Source organism: Amblyomma maculatum, chromosome 5, assembly GCF_055883805.1.
Source record: "Amblyomma maculatum isolate TAMU_Amacu chromosome 5, ASM5588380v1, whole genome shotgun sequence".
NCBI lineage: Eukaryota > Metazoa > Arthropoda > Arachnida > Ixodida > Ixodidae > Amblyomma > Amblyomma maculatum.
Window position 1 is genome coordinate 120,756,416 of NC_139348.1, and position 16,919 is coordinate 120,773,334.

Genomic DNA, 16,919 nt, shown 5'->3' on the forward strand with positions numbered 1-16,919 from the left:
GCACTCGAATTTTAGATACGTAATTTCTGCATTTCCGTCTGACGCTCTCAAAATTATATAAAGCACTCTATCCGCATGGTAATCTGTTTCCTAGTTTATGCGTGTTTGTCCCGTATGAAGTTATCATTTGCTGTTATCATTATAAAACAAAGTGCATAAAAAAAAAATCAAATGTATTTTATTGTCATTACAATCAGAAATATTTATTCTTTAAAAAATCCGAAATTATTTTCACCTATGCCTGTAAACACCTTCACGGTTCCAAGTGCAGGAACCACGTACCGTTATCTCGCGTAATATGGTTGTTTAGATTTGCGTTTCGCCTAACTTGTAATTACACGTGCACACGCAAACTTATCACCCGTCGCAATATTTTCGAAAGCATACATCGGCGTGACACTGAACGAGGTGTCAGCATCCTCACCGCAATCATAATTATCACTGGCATCCTCTTAAACTAAGACGAGCCCATGGAGTGCAAAAAAATAAGGGCTCGTATTAATGACCTCTCCACAACTTGCGCAAGCCGCCGCCACGCGTCTAGTACGTAAGGTCTGCTCTCCGTCTGACCCTCGACCGCCTTCGATCACCTTTCTGTGCCTATGCAGCAGAAGCTAGAAGGAAATGAAAAGGAGACAGGACTTCCTCCTATGGAGCTGCGAAAAAGCGCCGCCACCGGCGGAACTACTACCAGTCCCTTCCTTAGAGCGGTTGGAGGCTATATACTGGCCAGCTCAGACCCGTTGACGCAAGTTCGAGCTACTGAGTGGGCCCATAAGGTCGTCGAGAGCAAAGGACTTGAGGCCATATAAGTGTAGTGCCCACAAATCGCTTATTGCTGACAATAAATGTTTTCCAATCTAATCCTAGACCAGTGAGCGGAGGCCTATCCCTATAGCATTTGCGACCCCACACCATCTCTCCCTTCACCCCTTCAGACGCTCAACACGGAAAACGAGTAGTGGATTCCCCGAGGGACGGGTACAAAGGCATGTCGCCTTACCTTTCCTGCTTAGCCTTCACATGCACAGCCAAATAATGTTGTACGGGAGGTCGATCGATGCCTGAGCCTCCGCGTTAGCACACTGTACACCCTGTTGGTAACTATGATGATCTAATTAACCACCGGTCATCACTTCTATGCGCTGCACTTCATGCTCATGCAGATTATTTCTTTCCTTTTTTTTTTTTTTTATTTACATCTTACGTACGTTTGCTGTGTAATCTACGTTAGTGCCTATCTCACCATTTGCTATTCCTATCGTTTTCGTTTCCACAGCACGATGATCTGTCCTTACATATAGCGTTTGTGTTAGCCCCGTCGGTGCAGTTCTAAGCAACATCTGCTTCATATTTTACCATTGGGGGTATGAATAAACTGCTGGTAATACATTGAAGCGGCAGCCAAGAAACCGCAGTTGCCGGGCAGTTTCAAGCCAGAACTTATCACCTGAATTTGCGTCACGACATGCGCAAAGTGTAAACATGAAATTTCAGGCATGAATTTCTTAATGAGCCCCAAACTTAATTACACTGGATGGGGCTAGCAGGGGAAATGAAGTGGATGGAAATGTTTATGGACAGTTCGACGAAAGAAAGATATTTTCGTCTATTTTTTTTTTTCTTTCATCTTTCGTTTCACGCCCACGAGTTCGCGTGACGCGACGATGTTTTCGAGTTGTCGTTAAATGAGCACCGAAGTAACAACTCCGACCAGCAATCCTTGCATTACGAATGTGCCATCGCCAAGTCACGAGATTCTCATATTCGCCAAGGGGGACGTCGAAAATGTCGTATAAATACGCACCGCTCTTCTTTCGCATTATCAGTTGACACTCTTGGCCCATCACTTGCCGTTCGACTCAGGCAACTGTATACATCGAATCCGACTCCACACCGCTTGGATGTCCCGCAACGTGTTTAAAAGTTCCTTCCCCGCTTCGCCGCGTGCGCTGTTATAGAAATACTTCTCGCAGAGTTTGCCCTCGAAACTCTGTCGATCGGCACTGCTGTTACGAGGCTCCCGTTGTTCGCCGCATTCGTATCCGACGAAGGCGACCGCGAAAATACTTCGAAGCAGCTGCCGCCCTATGCGTGTGTGGATGAGGAAGCCCTGCGGGGTGAAGACAGCCGCTGCGCGGCTGTCTAGCGAGCAGATGTTTTGATCCAGTTGATGTGACGTCGGCGCAGCAGCTTCGCGAATTGCTCAATGCGATTCCTCGAGTCTGCAGCGTGCGTCACTCCCATACCAGTAATTATTTCAGTCACTAAACTCTGCTTTAAAATGCATATGTCGACAGAAATCGATTTTTTTTTTTCTTTTGACGTGTGTGCGTTGAGCAAACTAGAAAAGGGCTGCGATTGTTTGGTTTCCATTTCAGCTATGTGCATTGTAAAAGTTCATCGGCCATCACATATCAGAGAGGAAATTTATGATCAAAGAAATCGGCGCCGAAAGCAATTTTCCCGCGAAGAATTTCTCTCTTACGGCTTCGAGAGTGGAGGAGATGAGTCACCGTTAATTTCAAATCAACCTTTGCTCCCATATGTAAAAAAAAAAAAAAAAGAAAAGAAAAGAAAAAAAAAAAAAAACGACCCACAGCGGTGGCTTTGTGGTTATGGCGGTCGCCTGCTGCACCCAAGGACGCGGGATGAAATTGCGGTCGCAGCTCCCGCTTGTCGATAGAGGCGAAAGTCAATGCGTCTGAATACTGTGCGATGCCAGTGCATGCTAAAGAATCCCAGGTGGTCGAAATTTCCGGAGCCTTCCACTATGGCGTTTCTCATAGCCTGAATCGCTTTGAGACATTAAACCCCATAAACAAAACTCAAACCATTTCGCTTTTCATTTAGCATCCATTTGCTAGTCAAGTTGGAATTCGAACCGGCTAGATATGTACCGTCTTTGCCAAAAGTAACCAGGCTGCATGTTTTACTTTTCGCTTGATTTAATAAGTCAACATGGAATCCCACAGTATTAAAACATGTTAAAAAGTGAGGATAGGAGCTCGTGTTTACTCTGCATATGTTTAGAACCCCAAAGTTGTACTAATTATCTACTACTGGAATGCGAAATGGAGCAAGCAGCCTGGTTACTTTTGGCAGAGATGGTACATCCCTTGTACCCCGTTCATTGAACCCCGCGAAGGTGGCGCAGTGGTTACGGCGGCTGACTACTGTTCCCAAGGGTGCGGAATCGAATCCCGGCCTCGGCGGCCGCTTTTCCGTGGAAGCGAAAAGCAAGGCACCAGTGTGCTGTGCGATGTCAGTGCACGTTAAAGAACCCCAGGTAGTCGAAATCTCCGGAGTCCTCCACTACGGCGTCTCTCATAGCCTGAGTTGTTTTGGGACGTTAAACACTACAAACCAAGCCAAACCGTTCATTGTAAGCGTCCACCGAGAAGTGAGGCAGAACGGAGAGGCGCTCGTGTGCTGTGCGATGTCAGTGCACGTTAGAGAACCCCAGGTGGTCCAAATTTGCTGCCCTCCAACTAGGCAAATCAATCTCTCTTTCCGCTTTCACCCCCGTTTTCCTCCTTTTCATTACGATGTGGTACAGGTGTCCACAGAAACAAGTGTGACAGATAATGCGCCTTTCCTTTCCTGTAAAGTAGTAGTAGTAAAAAACATTTATTTTAAGAGAGGAGTTCGGGGCGCGCAGGCCCCTGGGCCCCCGCATGGCCCCACTACACTCAAACGTTCATGTTCCTACGGTTCATGACGTCGGCAGCTCGGTCTGTGGCGGTCTTTTGCCGGACCGGGTCCTTAGAGCGTAGCAGGGTCTCCCATTCCTCCCAGGTGGTGAAGTGCTCCAGACCCCGCGGGGGAGGATCCGCCGGGCATTGGAATAGAATGTGGGCGAGGGTGGCAGTGGGGTGGTAATTATTCCAGTCACTAAACTCGGCTTTAAAATGCATATGTCGACAGAAATTGTTCTTTTTTTTCTTCTTTTGACGTGTGTGCGTTGAGCAAACTAGAAAAGGGCTGCGATTGTTTGTTTACCTTTGATTTCCATTTCAGCCAAGTGCATTGTAAAAGTTCATCGGCCATCACATATCAGAGAGGAAATTTATGATCAAAGAAATCGGCGCCGAAAGCAATTTTCCCGCGAAGAATTTCTCTCTTATGGCTTCGAGAGTGGAGGAGATGAGTCACCGTTAATTTCAAATCAACCTTTGCTCCCATATGCAAAAAATAACGACCCACAGCGGTGGCTTTGTGGTTATGGCGGTCGCCTGCTGCACCCAAGGACGCGGGATGAAATTGCGGTCGCAGCTCCCGCTTGTCGATAGAGGCGAAAGTCAATGCGTCTGGATACTGTGCGATGCCAGTGCATGCTAAAGAATCCCAGGTGGTCGAAATTTCCGGAGCCTTCCACTATGGCGTTTCTCATAGCCTGAATCGATTTGAGACATTAAACCCCATAAACAAAACTCAAACCATTTCGCTCCTCATTTAGCATCCATTTGCTAGTCAAGTTGGAATTCGAACCGGCTACATATGTACCTCCCTTGTACCCCGTTCATTGTAACCCGCCAGGGTGGCGCAGTGGTTACGGCGCTTGAATACTGTTCCCAAGGACGCGGGATCGAATCCCGGCCTCGGTGGCCGCTTTTCGATGGAGACGAAAAGCAAGGCGCCCATGTGCTGTGCGATGTCAGTGCACGTCAAAGAACCCCAGGTGGTCAAAATTTCCAGAGTCCTCCACTACGGCGTCTCTCACGTCTCTCATAGCCCGAGTCGCTTTGGGACGTTAAACCCTACAAACCAAAACAAACTAAACCGTACTTTGTAAGCGTTCACCGAGAAGTGAAGTAAAACAGAGAGGCGCCCGTGTGTTGTGCGATGTCAGTGCACGTTATAGAATCCCAGATAATCCAAATTTGCTGCCCTCCAATTAGGCAAATCAGTCTCTCTTTCTTCTCCCCCCCCCCCCCCCCCCCCCCCCGTCTTCCTCCTTTTCCTTACGATGTGGTTCAAATGCCCACAGAAACAAGTGTGACAGATAATGCGCCTTTCCTTTCCTGTAAACGACTTATTATTACTACAAGACAAAAAATCGCGGAATGAAAAGGCAATGTTAAGGCGCTATCTTGTCTTAAGGCCCAGCTTAAGCCAACGTTCTTCCTTCTATCGCATGTAACAATACCCTGAACGCTGCACAAGGAAACAGTTTCGTGACTAAGCTGTGATACGAAACCATGTGCACGTTTTTCTCGAAACTATAGCGTACGGCGACGACACTGCTTTTTCGACCGGACGAGCTGTATAATCTTCGCGTATCAAGAAATGGCCGGAAAAAATGCATCCTAATATTTTACGTTTTGCTGTTTAAAGGCGCATAGGCAACTACGTAAGGCCATCATGCGACCAACGCATCCGAGAGGAAATGAAAGGCGCAATAACTTTGCCTCTCATGTTAGACAAAAGCGCCGCAAGGGAAGAGAGGAGGAGGAGAAAGGGAAGATATCGACAGAGTATCAGTAGAAGGGGGTTCCGAAATAATAACGTCCCAAAGCGACTCAGGCTATGAGAGTCGGAGGGCTCCGGATATTTCGACAACTTGGGGTTATTTAACGCGCACTGATATCGCTCAGTATACAGGGCGCTGAGCTTTTCGCCTCCATCGAAAAGCGGCCGCCGCTGCCGGAATATATGGTGATTAGGTTAAAAAATTGCTGGCATTGTCTCAGCTGGCACCTAGACTTTGACTGAATGTCCTTCAGAAGTGTTCTTTAGCACCTGCAATCGACTTTCGGCTGACGATCGTGACGAAAGTGATCTTAGCACGCCTGTTTATTAGTAACGATCATTCTATCGCGACGGTTAGCACCATGTACTTCAGAACTCAATGATTAATCACGGTGTTTATTAATGACGATCGTTCGATACACGATGACTACACGATACATGATGGGGATCTCAACATGGTAATTCGACGACGGCATTAGTCCAAGCAAGCAAGCGTTGTCCCCACATGAAAGGCAGCTTATGTTTGCTATTTGTTGCTACTTAGTTTGCTTCTTTTACTTATAGCAAGGCTTGCGATGCTTAAAGCAGTTATAAGGCACTTTGCTTTTCGATATTTATAGCACTGGAGTGAAAGGCTGCAGTTTCTACCATCGAAATATCAATCCACATGCGTGTTGCAACGCAGCTCATCTAGCCAAGGCAATCTACCAATTGTCGTCAGGCATAAAGTCAGTTTTTTCGGTTTTGTCTTGAAGTACTAAGGCTACGGCACTTTAAGTTAACGGCTAAGAAATGGAGTGCGTGGACTATACGAGAGAGCATGGTATACCGTAGCTGCGAAAGGCGTTCAGTTCAACGAAGAGGCGTCCGTGTGCTGTGCGATGGCAGATTGATTGATTGAATGTCCTTTATTGAATTGGAAGGCTCATGGCCATGGATGGGGATAAAGGGGAGTAGACAGAATTTTCATTGTTTAGGTCGTCACTCGAATCACATTGCTCTAACCAGGCCACTAAGCGAGCCATACTTGGCAAATATCATCTGTGTGTTTGCATCAGTTTCTAGAAGGGAACGGTAGTTCAGGCGGTAGGGTTCGATCTCGGGGCGTCCAGTAGAAAAAGCAGGGCATTCCCAAAGTAAATGAGATATGCCGCCGCAGGTTAGAGTCGTACAGTGGGGGCACGTAATCATTTTCTCCTTATACTGACGCCAGCGGGCCATAATACGTGGCGTGTAAGCCGCATGGGCGATGAGCTTATTCAAAAAGACTTCTTGACTTCGGGTGAGGTGGGTTCTTCTCGTAAAAGGTGGGTCTGGTGTGGCCACCTGCTTGCGATGCTGACTGAGGCTACGAAGACTGGTCCGAGTATAGTGCATAAGGGCAAGAGAAGGGGTGAGTTGCCCGCCCAAGGTGGAATAAGGATGAAGCAAGGGGGGTGGGGAAGTAAATGTGGACATCCCACCTGCCAAGGCAGCCGCGGCGTGTGCCGTCGCATTGCCCCCTGATTCGTCCGAGTGACCTGGGGTCCAGTGAATAGCGACAGTTCTGGTCGCGAGTTGGTGGCGTTTAAGGAGGCGCTGTATAGCCGTAGCTGTTGCATCTTGTGAACCCGGAGTAGCGATTTCCTTGTAAGCTTCAAAGGAATCAGTAAGAATACGTAGTGACCCAGTGACGTAGTGACAAGGCTCCCCAAATCGCGTTGAGTTCAGCGTGAAGAGGGGTACCCTGAGGTAGATGGCAGGCATAAGCACCTGAAAGGGAAGGGTTGTCATCGCATACCCAGGCCATAGATGCGAATTCGCTTGTAATGGATGCGTCGGTGTATATGTCAGTCGTATCGGGGATTCGCTCTTGTCGGTGATGGGCAGCTAGGAGCTCCCGGGGAATGACAAAATCGCGGTTTATAGGTCGGCGATGGACGCGTGTGACTAATGGCATCTCCCAAGGGGGAAGTGATGCATATAGGGCTGGTGTTTTGTCGTTACGCTGTTCATCCCAGGCCAGCAGGCGACGCCCCTGGACAGTGTTCTCTAGACGTATTCGATGACGCGTCTGTGACTCGGTAACGATGGTAGTGAGAGGTGGAAGAGCGGCCAAACGCTCAAGTTCGGCTATAGGAGTGTGCTTAGGTAGACCGGTAATAGTGCGTAGTGTTGCGCGATGAAGGCGTTCGACCTTAGTGAAGTCAGTCTTCGACAGTTGGAGGACCGGTGTGCCATAGAGGATTTTTCCGACCGCCGCTGCTCTGGCCATCGCACGGCAGGCATGCTGCCGCGCACCGCCGTGCCGGTTGGACAGGCGACGAATAGTATGTAGCAGTGCTGGCCAAAGGCGTTGTAACTGATGAACCCATTTCTGGGGGCTGTTGCAGCTTGATATGGGCAGGCCAAGAATGCGGATTTGCCCATTTGAGGAGGTGATGGTGTTGCCTCCGATGTGAAGATGGATCTGCATACTGGGGTTGGTTTTATGTTTTCCGTCGATACTAATCAATTCTGTTTTATGTGGTGCGAGTTCGAGGCCAATTTTGGTTAGTGTATCTTCAAGACAAAGAAGGGCCGCCTGAAGTTCAGTCTCCATAGAATATTTGTCTACGTAATCCGCTGCCTCAGTCCAGACGGTAATATCATCAGCATATATAGCGAATCTTGCGCTTGTGCTGATTTCCAGATTCTCGGCGACGCGTGTCATGGCCAAGTTGAACAATATGGGTCCGAGAATGGAGCCCTGAGGTACACCCCTATCCAAGTAATAGGTTTTGGGCACCCATCCCGAAGCTTTGCCATGTAGCTGAATGGGTCTAGATGTCAAAAAATTGCGGATCCAGATTTGGGCACGATTACTAGGAAAGCGTTTGGCGAGTTCCTCCAGGATAACCTCATGGCGAACATTGTCAAAAGCTTTGTGTATATCGACAGCCAGGAGATTGTCAGGTAGCGTTTTACGATGAGCTCTATTCAGAACTCTTCGCAAAAGCCAAAGGCAGTCATGCGTTCCAAGGTTAGGGCGGAAGCCGGCTTGAGCTGGATGAAATCCAGGACTGACGTATTCAATGTAGTGACCAATCCGGGTATGCAGCAGGCGCTCGATGAGTTTACAGAGATGTGAAGTCAGTGCAATTGGACGCAAATTACTAGGAAGTCGAGGGTTTTTGCCAGGTTTAGGGATAGGAAGAATAAGAGAAAGCTTGAGGTTATCCGGTACCGTTCCGGTCTCCCAGTAAGAATTAATGATGTCGAGAAGGGCATCCTGGGCTGCCGAGTCGAGATTGCGAAGCTCCTGCCAACTAACTCGGTCATGCCCGGGTGTGGCGCGAGCTCGGCCTCTTCCGAGGGCTGCTTGCAGTTCTCCCTTTGAGAATGGGCGATCCAGGTCTGGATCAGGGTTTCCGACTGGGAAAATGGAAACTGCTGGTGGAGGCGTTAGGCTGGCGTGTGGGAAAAAGGTGCGTATAACTTCATCTTCAACATCAGCCGGGTTGCCATTGAGAAGGAGATCGGCGAGAGGTGGTGCCACGAAAGATGCGCCAAAGTTGTGATAGGCCCGGTACTTGTCCAAGACGGTCGCATGTAGAGTGCCAAGCCTCACTTTGCAGGTGAAGCTGGTATGCCCGGATAAGCTTGAATTGTCGTCGAAGAAGCACGAGATCTTTGTGACGTTTTCCGCGTGTCCGAAAACGTTGCGTGAGGTGATCTGCGCGACGCCAAAGGTTAGCCAGGTGAGCATCCATGCCAACTGTGGAATCGTCACAGGGGATATATTCGAGAGCTTGAGTGCGGGCATCTCGGAGTACAGACAGGAAGGAGTCAATATCCGAGAAGGGGGTCGTAGTATTAGCACGAAACTTGTCCCAGTTGAAAAACGAACGTGTTGTCCGAGCGCGAAGACATTTACGATTGAGAGTGAGCAAGATGGGCAAGTGATCACTACCCCAAGAATTAGAAAGGACTTCCCAGCGCCGAAGAAGACGCGGTGATGAGAATGTAAGGTCCAGTGTAGTGTCTGCTTGAGAGGGATGGAGACCGATACGGGTCGGCACGTTAGGTTCGTTGCACAGGGTAAGAAGAGTTTGATCAAGGGCGTCATATAGGTGTTTACCACGTTGGTTAGGCTGAGATGAGCTCCAGGCTGCGTGATGTGCGTTGAAATCTCCGCCAATAAGAATAGAATAAGGGTGTGCTGCGTTTTCAAGGTCAGGGAGCCAGGAACAGGGTTCTGCCATGACGTTACCTGGCCGGAAATAGGCCGATGCTACGACGAAAGGTTTTTGGCCAGGTGGGAAGATTTTTACTGCAACAATCTCACGAGTGGAAGAGCAAAGGGATTGAAGCGAGAGCTGAGTGGAAGGACAATCGTTTTGGATTAAGACGGCCGCCTGTCCCTCTGAACGGCCGTTTTTATGTTGGATAGTAGGTGTCTGGTAAGTGCAGTAACCAGGAATTTTACAAGGACCGCGCGTTTCTTGAAGAAGTATGAAAAGAGGACGGCGCTGAGGCACAATTGTACGAAGGGTAGGACCGTTCTGATTGAAGCTTCTGCAGTTCCATTGAATCCCATGAGCCATAGTACTCATGAAAGGGGCACAGATTTACGGCGCTTACTATCGTCTGTGAGTGTGGTACGTTGGAACTCCTCAAACATAGTCTGCAGATGGCTCTGCATGGAAGTGAGGGCAGCAGTAAGAGTTGCATTAACTTCCTTTCGCAGAGTTTCTTCCAGCTTCTGTGTCTCTTGGGCGCGTTCCTGTCGGATTAGCCCGAGCATGTGGGTATAGGCAGAATCAGACGCTGTGACCGGTTGCGGCCGGCGGGTAGGCGAACGGCTTTTGCGGCCCTTCTGTGAGCGGCTGCGTTGCGGAGTCTGGGAACGAGTTCGGGTGTCTATTGTTATCTTGTCCTTAGTTATCATCTCACGGAGACGCTGATTTTCCTGGCGTAGTTCAGACATTTCTGCTCTGAGGCTCTCAATGACCTCGGCTAAACCTGTGCACGTTAAAGATCCCCAGGTGGTCGAAATTACTCCGTAACCTTCCACTACGGCTCCTCTTTCTCTCTTTCCACTTTCGCTCCCACCTTCCTTCCTTCCCTTACGGCGCGGTTGAGGTGTCCACTGAAAACAAGTGAGACAGCTACTGCGCCTTTCCCTTTCTATAGATCAATCAATCAATCAATCAACCAATCAATCAATCAATCAGGGGGGGGGGGATTTGATACTGCTTTTCGCAGTGGCTGTATCGCGAAGTAACAGGCTCAAAGAAAATAGGACACGCGAAACCTTGAACGCCACTCCCCGCGGAGCAAAGCTTCTTGATCTTGCCGATAATTTCTCTCAAAGCAAATATATTCACTGTAACTGCTACGAGACCAAAAGCTATTACAAGGACTATGGGCAAATATGGCCTCTTATAATGCCTACTCTGCTAATCTAGATAAGCTACCCTGCCATAAATTGCACACTGCGCTATCAAACTAAGGTTTACCCTTTTTCTTGTATTGTCTTCTTTTCCACCTGTTTGCTGTTGTAATGTCACGCCGGGCTATTGCCTTTGTTTTACCAGCCTTTGTGCAAGCCGCTGCATAACGAACGGGGGCTGCAGTGCGGTTATGCAAGCTGCAGCTGACAGCTTTTTTTGTGCCTTCGCTGTCTGATCTTTGCAGGGCAGAAATGAAGGAATCTGAACTTCACTTGTGCGCGGGACATCTAACGTCTCTGTACACCCCTAAGTGCCCAAGAAAAGGCTTGGTTTGGCTTAGTTTGTATGGTTTAACACTCCGAAGCGATTCAGACTATGAGAGACGCCGTTGCGGAGGATCTCGTAAATTTAGACCACGCGGAGTTCTTCAACGTGCTGAAAAGGAGCTACACCAGTATAGTGCAAAAGAACGTTCACGTACCGAGCTGTATATCATAGCGCCGCAATCGCTTATCTTTATACTCATTCGAAGTAGGAGACGTGCGATGGCGAAGGGATGGCACTGAACCGGTTGAAACGACCGGAAATGCAGTGAAAGTAAGTCGTCACGAAGCAGTAAAACTACTGCGACCCTGTTCCCCGGTGTAAAGACTCGAGCACGAGTCAGTCTCCTCGACATCCGCATAAGACGGGAATGCAAAAGGAATGCAAGGTGTTCGAAACTTACACCTAATTTTTCTGAAAAATCATGTGCTGCGATTTTTAATGAAGCTAAAATTATGTACAAACACAAAAATAAACTAACACGAAAAATTAGCGAAGCGCTTCATATTCACAAAAATCCTATTACTCGTGCGTAAGCACCCCTTCTGTAACCGTTCTTTATTGTAAAGTAATGCATCTTCACTCCAAAGATTGAATTATCAGTATGGAGCCCGGTGTTGCACATGCGCTCCTTGTAGGGAAGAGAGCATATTTTGCATGTTTCTTTCCAATAACCTTCAGTAGTCAATGCTAGTGTTCTCTTCTTCCTTTGTCCCTCATCTCTGCGGGTTATTCCCTTCAGTATATACCAACTGTTGTGGGCTCCACTGACGACAGCGCCCCAAGCGGCAAGCTAACCAGGCGGACCGTCGGGAGACCCCGGCATGGGCGACCGCGCCAAGCAGAGCGAAAACGGGCGCCATTTTCTGATGTATAAATAAACAGTTTTGCTTGTTACACCGGATACGTCTACGTCTACCACACCAACTATCTTAACTCTTCGTTTTGTTAAATTATACTGTGTAACCCTCGACTACAGCGAGGCTCATAGCCCAAGAATGCAACAGCAACCCGTAAAAATTAATTCATTTTGTGTGCCTTTTTCCTAATAAAGACATTCATTGACTATGGTTGTCTGAATAGACAGGGGGAAGAGTACATGATGTGACGCGTACTTCAGAGATGCTGAATCACATTACAAAAAACGCCACCACTATGTGGCACAAGAGTTGTGGCATGAGACAAGAGCGCTGCATTCCATTCTCCTCGCTATACGCCATAGTAATACGCTATACGCCTCCTCTATACGCCATAGTAATAGGTGGGACACAAATGCAGGCTCTTCATACATATATTACTCGCACTTGAGGCTGACACACGTGCAGACTTTTGCAGCAGCCGATCAACTATCCAGAGGAATGCCACCACAAGATGAATTCGCGGCAAAGCTGTTTCGTATCGTTTGATAAGTATGCCAGAGAAAAACACGTGCTTCAAAAAACAGCACTCGCTGTGCGGCCTGAAATAATTCCTCATCTTGTCGTCCCGTCCATGGGTACATGCTTTAACAATAATGATAATATTCTTTTCACAATCATCATCATCTCAAGCAGAGCTCAACCTTCTGCAGAACAGAGGCAGGGCTGGCAGCGTCCTTCAATTATTTTCTTCGACGCCAGTCACCGTCACGTGATTCCATATGCCATTCCAGCATGGTCGTTCAATACGAGATTCAGTTGCCTTCGACTACGATTAAACCTCAGACCAAAACTACTAGGCGTCACGGTTTCTTCACTGCTTTCTTCTCCAAGGGGGTGAAGTGTATTTGTTAGGTTCCCGCCGCAAGAGAGCTGAATTTATAAGACTAGAATATCGCGCAAACGCACATAATTGCTAACTTTCAAGCGGCAGTATTTCGCCTTTCATTTTTTTTTTCTTTTTCTTTCTGTATCCACCAATATATGTATCCGAAAGGTACACACGTGACTGGAGACACTACTGCGAAATGTTCTGGACTGCTTAAAGCCTGCATTTGTTTGCTGCGGCTAAAATGCATGACTGCTCACTTCAACAAGGTATTCGTCTAGGGGACAACATATAGTTAATATTGAAACTAAAAGGTCAAACGCCAGGTTGACTTTTCGTTGGCAGGGGTTATGCTATATGTGGTTCGGCTTCGGATGGGCTGTTTCTATGGGCTGGCAATCTCTACAGTCGTGCACGCCACACCAGTAGAGTGCACTAGAACTTTTTCTAGTACGCTAGCGCCATTCTTCGTTGGGTGCCGTCGCAGTAAAAACCGTTAGCCCGACCTGTCTGCATCTACTCCTACTCAATCCGCCCCTTCACATATCCCGCATCTCCTTACCAGACAAAAAAAAAAAAGAATCCCTGTAATATCATCGGTCCAGGTACCTTTATAAGTTTTAAGTGGACACGGTGGCGCTTTCCACGGTTCCCATATCGGATGGGAGGATTTTCAGTTGCTGTCACAAGTGAAGAAAGGTGCTGCCGTCACTGATGCATCATGATTCGCATACATATACATGTACAGTCATGAGCAAAGTGGTATACAACAGTCAGCCAGAGACAGAGCTCGGGAAACTGCATCGGAATGCCATCTAGCGACAGCGTAAGAGACAACGACAGTGGCACATGCATGTGGAAAAAATGGGGAACCACCGCGATTGTCTCGATTTTAGACAGCTGTTGGTAGATGCAGTTGGTAGTTAAGATGCAGTTTTCTCGAGCTCCACCACGGACTGAGTGTTGTATACCACTTTTTCTCACGACTGTACGTCCTGCCAGCGCTTGCACGCAAGTATAGTCGGCAGGCAGCATGCCTAACCACGAAGAGTTCACATTCATTTCGAACAGCGGGACGGGAGGCAGAAGTGCTGTGCTAAAGTTTCATACAGCACGACGCGTTACCTGGGTGTTTCCTATCGCGGAACATGCGCATGCTGTTCGCCTCATGCTGCGCCGCCAGGCATGAGCGAAGCAGCTGCAAGGCGCTTGCGTCACGTCAGCGTTAGAGAGAGACAGAGAGAGAGAGAACTTCGTCTGTCGCCCTTGATAAAAAGAGAATGCAGGCAAAAATATGAAGGGAATGTGCTGTCGTAAATGTCGCCCGGAGAATCTCCGAAGCAGCGTCGCTAGGCGAACTTGAAGAGGCGACACTTGGGCCGCCGCGGTGAGTGATGCCCTCCGTGGCATTCTAAGGAGAAGCGGTGGTGTGAGCGCGCTACGCTCATGAAGACGCTGAAAAAGTGGTGTCCCAGAGAGAACAGTAGCATCGATGCTTGTATTCCATAATCATGCATGGTGATTGAACAATGGTCACCGTCATCTGATCGAACGAGATGTACATCCATATCAGGACAGATTCCTCTCACGTGGATTTATTTATTTACTATTTATTTTAGCAGAGTGGGAATACAACCCAGTCGAAAAAAACTACAGAACTGTGTAAAAATACGACAAAATATCCTGTAGTTCTGTCGTAACCATCAGATTTTTCTGTAGCCCAGTCGGAAAAAATTACAGAAAATTTTCTGATGTTACGGCAGAATTGCTGTGCGGTTTTTGACGGGAAACCTGTTGTGACAACAGAAAATTCTGTAGTAACATCAGAAATTTCTGTAGTTACAACAGAAAAGTGCTACAGAACTACAGACAACAGAAATATACTACAGAAAATCTACAGAACTAAGCAGTTTAACAAAACAGGCAAAAATAAACAATAATTACAGGTGCACGTTGAAGCTCTTGTGCACAATTAGGAATAAAACCAAGCATATACAACACAGCAGTGAAATAACAAAAGCAATAAAAAGAAACTAGGTGATATGTTGCGAGAACAACGTCAGTGATGGCTGCAGCACTTCATTGTTAGTAAGGTTATTCCAATCCAGCGCTAGCACCCGGCACCGAATCCTTCCAAACTTCAAAACCACATCTCTCATCTGCATGGCTCTGCCTTCTTTGCAACGCGTCTCTCTGACGCGCCTCTCTTTTTCTTCTTCTTTTTTCTCGCTAAAATGGGACAATTCCGCCAACTAGCCCAAGAACTAGCCTTGCTGAGAATTCGTTCTGTTAGAATTGATTGGCCTTCAATTATTTGTTCTGTGTTATAAATACCGCTCCCAAGAGCTAGAGGAAGAGGAAGAAGAAGCAGGTAGCCCGCTGTCTGTTCATGCAGTGACTGGATTTATTCGCTGTGTTTAACTTATTATTCGCCTTGAGCGGCTTTTGTCGCTGAACAAGGACCTTTTGTAGGGCTCACCCTGGCACAGCCCTAGCTTCGTTGAAGGGCAGCTCGTCCCCGGTGGCCGCAGGCCACAGGGCCTCTTACCAGCGAGGCCTAGCATGGCTGCCTCGAACGAAATCCACGGCCGGTCACCAAGCCCTGCAGACGCCTCTGATGGTCTAGCCCTGGCGGGGAGCTGCTGGCTCTCGGGACGGACCTCTACCACCTGGACAACTGCAGGCGCATCATCACGACGCTCATTCTTCCCTGAACTCTGAGCTGCGGGCTCTATCGGATGATGCACTTGCCGGTAACACGCATCAGTCTTCTCCGGACTCGGCGTCTGTTCTCCCGGACCGTATTCAACTCGGCAGTTCTGCGAAGGCCATGACCCTCCACGAGGGTATAATAGCAACGATCCTGAACCCACTGCACAAAGTACAGGCCACTGTTCGTGCAGAGCTTATCACGGCCGTCAGCGAGCTATACCGAGAATCACCAAGGTTCTTCGCTGTTGCAGTTGGCGAGCGTGGACGTTCAGATGTCCTTTTCGCCACTTTACGCGAAAGAGACCGCGAAGTTGAGGCCCTCAAATCATTGGTTGCGGAGCAACGAGTGCGGCTCACGGAGGCTGTGGAAGATTTGCGGGCCCTCCGAAGTAGAACAGCGGCTCCTCTATCCTTTGCGTCCGTGGTGCGCGAGCAGCCTACTCAGGATACTTCGGATGCCGCCAGCTGCGTCCCTGTAACGCCGTCTGCTGGTCCTATTGACTCTTTTGGCACCGTGTCCTCTGTGATCCCCAGTCCTGATCACGTCATGTTTTTGTCACCCATCCAGCCCTCCGACTCTGCAGGCCGTGATGTGGACACCGTGCTCAAAGCTAACATCGATCCTGAGGCTGAAGGCATCGGAGCCGTCACTTTGCGACGCACTCGGCGCGGGGTCACAGTCGTTTCCAAAGATCGCTCAGACCTCGAACGCATTAAGGAGGCGATCAACCGTACTGAGGTGACCCGCACTTCGATAGCTGTTCGAGTGCCGCAGCAGAGAAATCCTCATGTGAAGCTTGCCGGAGTGGACGCGGGCGTTAGCACGGACGACCTGATTGCTGCCCTAAACCGCCGGAACCAATCGCTGCAGCTGGACCCTGCCACTTGTAAGGTGCTTGTTTCGTATAAAGAAAGAGGCGGAACTTATGCACATATAATTGAAGTGGACCCGGCTGCGTTTCGCCGCCTGATGGCAGCCAGAAGTGTCACTGTAGGCTGGACGTCGTCAATCGCAGTCTTTGAGGATTTGCACGTTCCCCTTTGCACGCACTGCTCAGAGTATGGTCATGGGCTGAGCCGCTGCCCGCATGCGGACGACCTCTCAAAAGCTGTCTGCACACGCTGTGCTGGACCTCACCGCGTCACATCTTGCAGTTTACGTGTGCGGGACTCCGCTGTTTGTTGCGCCGCATGCCGTGAAGCCGGGCAAATTTCGAACCATCCTGCTGGCCACGGAACGTGCTCAGTTTT

At 48.6% G+C, this 16,919-nt stretch overlaps 1 protein-coding gene across 7 annotated transcripts in view; it reads right to left on the reverse strand.

The window, feature by feature from the left end:
• Positions 1–16,919, reverse strand: part of LOC146189346 (sodium-independent sulfate anion transporter-like) — a 141,753-nt gene that overhangs the window by 35,258 nt on the left and 89,576 nt on the right. Inside the window, exon 1 of one of the 7 annotated variants that reach the window (XM_084604201.1) lies at positions 1,808–2,110. The exons of the other annotated variants lie outside the window; for them this stretch is intronic. Within the exon in view, the coding sequence (XP_084460327.1) occupies positions 1,808–1,847 (40 nt within the window). The 5' untranslated portion in view covers positions 1,848–2,110. Of the gene's footprint in view, positions 1–1,807; positions 2,111–16,919 lie in introns of those variants that run through there. 7 annotated transcript variants of the gene reach the window in all.